This window comes from Gavialis gangeticus, unplaced genomic scaffold (assembly GCF_001723915.1).
Source record: "Gavialis gangeticus isolate Ggan-Ray unplaced genomic scaffold, GavGan_comp1, whole genome shotgun sequence".
Classification (NCBI taxonomy): Eukaryota; Metazoa; Chordata; order Crocodylia; family Gavialidae; genus Gavialis; species Gavialis gangeticus.
This window is the reverse complement of record NW_017729025.1, coordinates 50,104,655-50,113,525: the sequence shown is the minus strand read 5'-3', so window position 1 is coordinate 50,113,525 and position 8,871 is coordinate 50,104,655. Positions and strand designations below refer to the sequence as shown.

Sequence of the window (8,871 nt, the reverse complement as noted above, 5' to 3'; positions counted from 1 at the left end):
CCATCTCCCTTGGAAGCCCATTCCAAATTTTGGCCACCCTTACGATGAAGAAACTTTTCCTGATATCCAGCCTAAATCTGCTCTGTCAGTTTGTGATCACTGTTCCTTGTTACCCCAAGAGGCGCCCTAGTGAACAGACATCTCCAATCCCTTGCTGCATCCCCCTAATGAATTTGTAGGCGACCACAAGATCATCTCTCAGCCTTCTCTTGTGAAGGCTGAAGAGGTCCAGGCCCCTCAGTCTCTGCTCATAGGGCCTGTCCTGTAAACCCCTAAACATATGAGTGACCCTCCTCTGGACCCTCTCAAGTCTATCAACATCCTTCTTGAAGTACGGCACCCAAAACTGGATGCAGTACTCCAACTGCAATCTGACCAATGCCGCATAGAGGGGAAGCATCACCTCCTTGGTTCTATTTGTCATGCATCTGCTGATGCATGATAAAGTGTGGCTAGCTTTGCTAGATTTCATCACACTGATGACTCGCGTTCATCTTGGAGTCCACTACAACTCTGAGATCACTTTCTACTTCTGTGCTGCTGAGAGGGTCACTTCCCAGCCAGTAGGTGTTCTGGATATCCTTGAGCCCTACATGTAGCACTCTGCACTTGTCCTTGTTGTCCTGCATCCTATTGTGTACTGCCCACTTTTCTAACCTGTCCAGGTCTTCCTGCAATCGTTCCTACCCTCTGGAGTGTGCACTTCACCCCACAATTTAGTATCATTCGCAAACTTGGACAGAGTACACTTCACACCCACATCCAAGTCACTGATGAAGATATTGACGAGTACAGGTCCAAGGACCAAACCCTGCGGGATCCCACTTTGCACATCCTTCCAGGTTAATACTGACCCATATACTACCACTCTCTGGGTGCAACTGCCAAGCCAATTTGCCACCCACTGGACCATGTAAAAATCTATGTCACAGCCTCTTAATTTATTTATGAGAATAGGGTAGTCAAAGAAAATTTTAGATATGTATGCTGCCAATACAGCGAGTTAAGTCTGACATGCGCAGACAGCCTAAGTGAGTGGAAAATTCCAGGGCTCACCCAGCATGTGCCCCCTGGGTGACCTCAGGACCTGTTAGTCAGCGCTGACCTACTTTCTCCACAGGCGAATGCTCAGTTACTACACAGAGCTTGATCCAACTCATGCTCAGTTGGCAAAAGCATGACATAATTTGACCAGAAATTTCCATTGAGAAAGCGATTTGATTGGCCACCAAATTCATATAAAGGGCTTGTGCGCCCCCGCCCAAGGGGGGAGACCCATTTGACTGAGAACAGAGGCTGTTCAACAGGGACTGTTCCTCAGTAAGACTCCTCGGCCTATCGGTTTCCTCCCGCTTGGATTTTCGCTTCGTCTTCGACCTCGCCTGTTTCCTATCATACTGATCTCCCAGCTTTCGACTACTATTGGCACCGATTACTGACCACGACTTGGATCATCCTTACTTACCTCTCCGCTTCTCCACGCCTCGGCTTTCGACCTCGGCTTTGTTATTCGACCATCCGTTTGTCCTCTTGGACTGGCGTCACAACTCATTCATCGTTACTCTCGTTATAGTTTTGTTGTTCGTTTGTTCCTTTAATGAGCCGTTGACCAGCCCTGGGACTATTAAGTTGAGCAGCCACCCCTAGCCCTCCGGGGTTAGAAAGCAAGGGCTCACTTAAGAACCCCATGGGCCAACGGACCCCTCTCGTTGTTGTTTGTATTTACTGTAACTGAAGAAAGCAACACTACCTACGCCACTAAGCGTAAGTCTAATAAACCATCTTTGCTTTGAAACCATACGCTTCCGCGCCTCAGACCTCCACGCCAATAATCCCGCCGGTTTCGTTCCAAGCCACCGCCCGGCCCACCGTGACCTTGGGGCAATTTAATCCCGAGAAGGGTGAGACACTGTATCAATGGCCTTGCTAAAATCCAAGAAAATGACATCTACCTCTACTCCTCCATCTAAGCATTTTGTGACCCTGTCACAATGTGAAACCAGATTGGTCAGGCATGATCTGCCTGCTATGAATCCATGCTGGTTTCCCTGCTGCATTATTTTTCCCAATGGACTCCCACAAATATGATCCTTTGTAATCTTTTCAAAGACCTTTCCAAAGATGGAAGTGAGACTGACTGACATATAATTACTCGGATTCCCCCTTCCTTCCCTTCTTGAAAAATAGGGACCACATTGGCCCTTTTCCAGTCCTCCAGGACCTGACCTGAGCACCACAAGCACTTAAACAGCTGTGGCTGTGACACAGGCCAATTCCTTCAGTATTCTCAGATGCAGTTCATCCAGGCCTGCTGACTTGAACACATCCAGTCCATCCAAGTGACTCTGCACCAAGTCAGCATCATCAACAGTTGGTGGGCTGGTGTCCCTCTGATACCCATCGAAGAACCCATTAGGGGACTTATCTTGAGCCCTGTTCAGGAACACTGAGGCAAAAAACTCACTGAACAGCTCAGGCTTGCCCCCTCATCTGTTACTAATTGCTCCTTCTTGTTCAGTAGGGGTCCTATGCTGCCCTGCACCTTCCTTTTGCTCCCTACATACTTAAAATAAGACTTTTTGTTGTCTTTAATTTGTCTTGCCAGCCTCAGCTCTGTAGTTCCTTTGGCTTTATTAACTGCCTCCCTGCAAGTGTGGGCCAAGTAGGTATACTCCTCCTCAGTAGCTTCCCCCTGCTTCTACCGCCTATATGCCTTGTTTTTGCCCTTAGGCTCCCCTGGATTTCCCTGTTTAGCCAAGGAAGTTTTTTGGCTCCTTTTCCCCTTTTCCCTTGTACTGGGAGAGTCTCCTTCTGTGCCCAAAGGATCACTTCCTTTAGAAATGATCACCCTTCCTGGACTCTCATCTTGCCAATATGCCTATCCTGCAGTGTGTCATTGACTAGACTCCTAAGCACACTGAAGTTAGCCTTCCTAAAGTCAAGCACTACCACCCAACTAGTTATCTTACCCACCTTACGGCGTATGGTGAATTTGATTGATTGGTGGTCACTGTCTCCAGGCAATGTGCATGATAATTACTGTGCTCCAGCATCATGTGCATCAGTGCCCCCGCACTGAAAAAAAGCTCATTTGAAAAGCTTTAGTTAAAATGCCCCCAATGCCGTTTTTCAGCATGGAACACTGATACACATGATGCTCCCCTGCTCCCAGAGCACACGTATAAACACCCATAGTTGGACTACGTTCTCTTCTTTTCTCCGAGATGCATTATCACTTCTGAGGAATCATTTAGTTTTGCCAGGCAAACTTTTGCTTAGTCAGGAAGAACACTAAATTATGAAGATAGGTGAAACCTGCACTATGTTCCAATATGGCAAAATTTAACACCAGGAATGGCAAAAAAAGCAACATTTATGAAGAGCAACATACATTTTTAATAATATTTCAAATTTCACTTCTATGAAGAGACTAATTCACTCTGGTAACTGATTAACTCTAATTTTTTTTATTATTTGTAAACCATGAAAAACAAGCTAATATAATTTAAGTGTCATCCTGAATGTTTTGTTCATAAATATTATATAATTATTATTTGAATACTAGTACTAAGAGAAGCTAATCTAGCCAAGACAACAACTGGCCATTTAGTTCAACCAACAGAGGATCTGCATTCCAACTCAACCACAGTTAAATCCCTGGCAAAGTCATAAAATTATATCCTGTATAACAAGAAAAAGGCAATACCTGTTCTAATCCTCCTATTATCTTCTTTGTCATCTGGGTAAGTTTGGCGGTGCATAGTGACCTGAGATATTTGATGCTGCAAATCCACGCGATCCTCTTCTGCTCTTAGGAGTTGGCAATGAAGATCCTCAATCTGATATGCACATATCAAAACAAAACCAAAAAAAAAAAAATTCAAGAAACAAGTAAAAAATTTCAGTTCTACCAAACAGCATAAACACAAAAAGACTAAACAAAAGTATTTAGCAAACCTTTAAGTGCTCAAGGTGGACATGCATACAGGAAACATCAATGCCTACATACAATCCAGAAAAAAATTATCGAAAGTTGAAATGAAATGATACTAGCCAGCTTGCTGCCAACTGCAAAGGAAGGCTTTCGTCTAAATCAAGGTATACCCTGTATCAGGGGCAAAGTCTGGCCTGCAGGCTGGTTCCGGCCAGCACTAGACTCCATTTCCCAGCAGCTCCTGCCTGCTTTTCTTTCTAAATAGCATGTAATGCTTATATTAAATTAATGCTTGCTATAGAACCATTGAAAATGCAGTAAAAACAACACATAAAAGCAGAAATTCAAGTAATGCTACTTCGGAGGCATGGGCAGACTTACCATTTTTAGTGTTCCACGTGCCTTTAAAGCACTATACAAAAGAGGGAGCAGACAACACAGCCATGAAGCTCTACAAATTAGCACAAACTATAAAAAATGGCCCTGGATAAACAGGAAAAATGGAAGCTAGCTTTTCGGTAACTTCATCCCAGCTCCACTATGCTGGTCTGAAAGTCACTGTCCCACATGACACTGCCTTTTTCTTTTCTTTCTTTTTAAGCAACACATCAAGGTACACCAAAATTGCCATTTTTCTAGGCCACAATCCTGGAAATTTGGCTTTTCAGGTATGGAACATTATCTAGCACCCACTCGCTCGCCATATCATTCCACAACATCTGAACAGGAAAAATTTCTGCCTGCATGAAGTAGTCTACCAACTAAAGGAAAACAGAGATCATGGACCTTCTCTCATTGAAACCGAGGAGGGCACTCAAAGATTCCTCAGGAACAGCCATCAGAATCTGCTTACACACACATGCTGATTGTGCTAAAAAATGGCCACAACTGCAACTGGTACTAGATTCAAAGCAAAGGTCTGGAAGTGGTGATCCAAATCATGCCAACTGCGTTTCAAGAATCCAACAGGTGGCTTGTTCGGACAACAAGGAGGTTTCACAGATCCTTGCAGGGACAACTCCACTGAGCCCTCTCTCATTGCTGACTCATGGATGCACCCACGCATAAATGATCACCAACAGACCAAAGGTGTTTGAGGGTTGTCAGCTTCCACATGACAATCATCTCCCACTTCTCCATGCTCCTGGGGCTCATGTTGGGACTTGCCTCTGGAGTGACAAGGTTAGATCACTACAGATCTCCAGGAAAGTAGCCCCACTCATCCTGAAACACTAGTGACAATATTATTTGCCCTCGGCCCTCAGGATTATTCACTAGTGCTCATTACTTGTCTCCTCTGCTGAAAAGCATCAACACAATCTGCACACAGTCCCAGAGAAAGCCATCCTCTATGAAGTCCCTTATATTTCCCTCCTCCAGCATGTAGCTCTCAGGTGCACAGTGTTGGTACTGGATTTATGACCCAGATACCTTGTTCCAGGAGGACCCAAACCCTCAGACCAACCACAACTTCTTCCTTTTGATAATAGGCAAATTTTATTGATACACAGTGATAGCAGATAACAATAATGCAGGCAAGGCAAACAAAATAAGCCACCCCTTCCCACCCCCGATTCTATATCTACCAGTCCTAGGGCTATCACAGAGGAAAGGTATGTCTGGCCAATATGCAAGCTTCATCCTGTGGTTCTTTCTTGAATGTCAGAGGTCAGCAGCCTGGAGGTCGAGGGCTGGGACCCACTCCCCTCCTCACCCCCCGCCCAGTGGGGTGGGTGAGATGGGCTAGTGGTGTGCCCTCTGTCCATGGTGGCCTTGGGATCCCCCCCTCAGGGATGCTTTTCTGCTCCGAAATCCCTCCCTTTATATTCTCTCTCCTCCTGATGACTCTTCATCTCCAGGTACCATCAACTGGTTTCCCTGTAGTCATCATACTGTCCACGTTCTGTCCTGTCAGCATAGTCCTTTGTTTCCCAAACCCATCAAATGCACACATCTTAATTTGGGCATCTACCAGTGTCTTAATTTTGGCATGCCCCAGCCTCCTAATTTGGTCTGCCCACCAAAACCAGAAATCCCAAGGGCTCTGCAGTTGGGCACTGTGACCTGGCAGCAATGCTGCAGAGTCTCTTATCTCTGTTATGGGTACACTATGCAGATTCCCCAGCCTGTTTCCACTCGCTTGTCCCTTGGCCTCAGATACAGTGTCTGTCTTTAAGAAAACTTTGTCACAAACAAGCTTTTAGAAACCAATCAACCCTTGTCATTCTCCTGGACCAGTGTTCTAACGCATATCTACTTTACCTACAAGCCAATTCCCAAAAACAAATACCTAAATATCATTTTCTAGCCATTACAGAGCACATAGCACAACTTGAGGAGACCCTTTCAAGTGCCAGTGATAGACTTTTGAGTTTCCATGCCACAGTATGCCAGCTACCAGAGCTACAAGAAGGAGATGGAAACCATGGCTAGGAAAAAGATTCCTCACCAGTAGCAAGACAGCAGAATCAGTGCTTAATGGTGTTACTCCAAGAGATACTGGAGGGCATGGAGATGCTAAGTGTCCATTCTTTGATCCTGCCAAGAATACAAGGTATAAAAGTAACCACCCCTGCAATGGCAGAAAGCATAAAACAAAAGCCAGGAGTCAAATAACCATAAGACTGTGCTACTGCCACTCAACTATCTTTGAAAGCCTCCAGGGAAATGTGACCAAATAGCCAGGCAGGTCTGCTCACAAGGCCCCTAGTTGTGGAATGGAGTAACAGGATTGGCTCTGACACATTATGAAGTGCTTCAGCTGAGAGGGACCTATACATTTGCACAGTACTGAGAGCCTCACATGCATTGCTGCCCATGCCTTTAAGCCACCTAACTGTGAATATACATGACATGACATTCTCAGTAGTAAGCTAAGGAAGTGCTGAGCTAGTAATGCTGAGCTCAGTAGTAAGCTAAGGACTGCTGAGTGAGTGTTGATTGCTGTGGGATTGCTGACTGCTGTGTGATTGCTGCCTGGCCCTGAGTCAGCCCAGGCCCAGAAGGGTATACAAGGAGACTCCCCAGGCAACCAGGGAGCCTGCAAACAGGGGAACAGTTTTCAGGCCAGTTCATGGGTAGGAGTACATATCATGTAGGAGTACAGGGGAGCTTCTGACAGAGACTTCAGGTAAGTGAATAAGAAGCGTGGCTACTATGGGGGTAGTGACACAGAACACTCAGCCAGGGACCCAGCCCTGCTGCTGCCTCTGGCCTGGAGCTCCTGTGAGGCCTCCACCCAGACAAGCCCCTTGAATGGGTCAGCAGTGACCTTGCCCCTTGTCTGCAGGGGATGCCTGGTGGGACCTCTGATGCCTGGGGGTAGCGTGGAGGCCAGGAAGTCCCTTGCCTGTCCCATATGTATGCAGATTGAGGCCCTGGAGGGGCAGGTGATGGAACTCCAGGAAGAGGTGAGCAGGCTGCAGGGGATCAGAGCTGCAGAGGATGAAATTGATGGATACTTTCATTCTCTGCAGGTCTAGAAACCTAGCGCAGAGACACCATGGAGAGCTCCAGGACAGCTGAATGGAAGACAGTCACCTCCAGAGCTAGACAGCATGCGGCTGTGACTGTTTCCCCAACGCAACTGGGGAACAGATACGAAGCCCTGGCAGCACTGCAGAATGATGCAGCAGAGGAAGCTGCAGGGTAAGACACGTCTGCAACAAACACCAGGAAGGCCGAGTGACAACCAGGCAGCTGAAGAAAGAGACACTGGGTCATCGTGGTGGGCGACTCCCTCCTAAGAGGCACGGAGGGGCCTATCTGTCGACCGGATCTCATGGCACAGGAGATTTGTTGCCTACCAGGTTCCAGAATCCAGGACATCACTGCAAGGATTCCTGACCTTATCAAGCCCTCTAATTACTATCTCATAGCACTTGTCCATGTGGGTACAAATGATGAGGCCAGGAGTAGTCCAGACCATGTCATGAGTGACTACAGGGCTCTGGGGGCCAGGCTTAGGAAGTCAGGGGCACAGGTGGTCTTCTTGTCCATCCTTCTGGTCAGCGGTTGCTGTCAGCATCAGGACACCTGCATCAGGAAAGTCAACCTGCAGCTCTGGAACTGGTGCCATCATGTGGGTTTTGGCTTCTACAGCCATGATCCGCACTTCCATGAGAGGCATCCAGGAACAAGATGGTCTTCATCTGAATATAAACCAACAGCGTGTTCTTGTACAAAAAATAGCCAATACCATACAGGGCTGTATTAACAGGAATGGTACTTGATAGTCATAGTGATGCTTCTGCTGTATTCAGCACTGAGATCTTACCTCAAATACTGTGTCCAGTTTTGGACTCTGTACTTCAAGAAAGATGTGGACAGATTAGAAAGAGTCCAGCAGAAAGGAACAAATTGTTAACAATTCTAGAAACCATGACTTGAGAAAAAAGACTGAAACAACTGGGATTATCTGGAAGGACTGAAAGAACTGGGAAAGAGTGAAAGAACTGGGATTATCTGGAAAAGAAAACTGAAGGAAATTTGATAATAGTCTTCAAATACCGGAAAGGAAGTTGTACAGTGGACGGTGATAAATTATTCCCAGTGGTCCCTGGCAACAGCACAAGGAGGAATTATCTCAAATTGCAACAAAGGAAATTTACACTGGATATTAGGAAGAACTTTTGAATTATGAGCATGTTAAACATTGGAACATACTACATAGGGAGGTTGTGGAATCTCCATCCTTGGAATCTTTAAAGAGCAGGTTAGACAAACACTTGCCTGGACTGGTTTAGACTGCTAATGCCCAACCTTTTGGCCCCAGAAGCTGGACAAGCAGTGTGAGTCAGTCCTTGAGCCTGATCCAGCAACCCAATCACAGCACATGGCACTGACCTGGCCAGGGCTAAAACAGCCATGTGGGGCATGGAAATCAGGTGGTAGAAGAGCTGTGACAGTGTTAATTGCCGCTGCTACCCATTTGACAA

The 8,871-nt window shown here is 46.3% G+C and overlaps 1 protein-coding gene across 1 annotated transcript in view; it reads right to left on the bottom strand.

Moving 5' to 3' along the window:
• Positions 1-8,871, bottom strand: part of CEP128 (centrosomal protein 128) — a 249,572-nt gene that overhangs the window by 151,664 nt on the left and 89,037 nt on the right. The window contains exons 11-12 of the mRNA XM_019518700.1: positions 3,707-3,839; positions 1,953-1,960 (exon numbers count right to left, since the gene is read on the bottom strand). Of these exons, the coding sequence (XP_019374245.1) occupies positions 1,953-1,960; positions 3,707-3,839 (141 nt within the window). The remainder of the gene's footprint in view (positions 1-1,952; positions 1,961-3,706; positions 3,840-8,871) is intronic.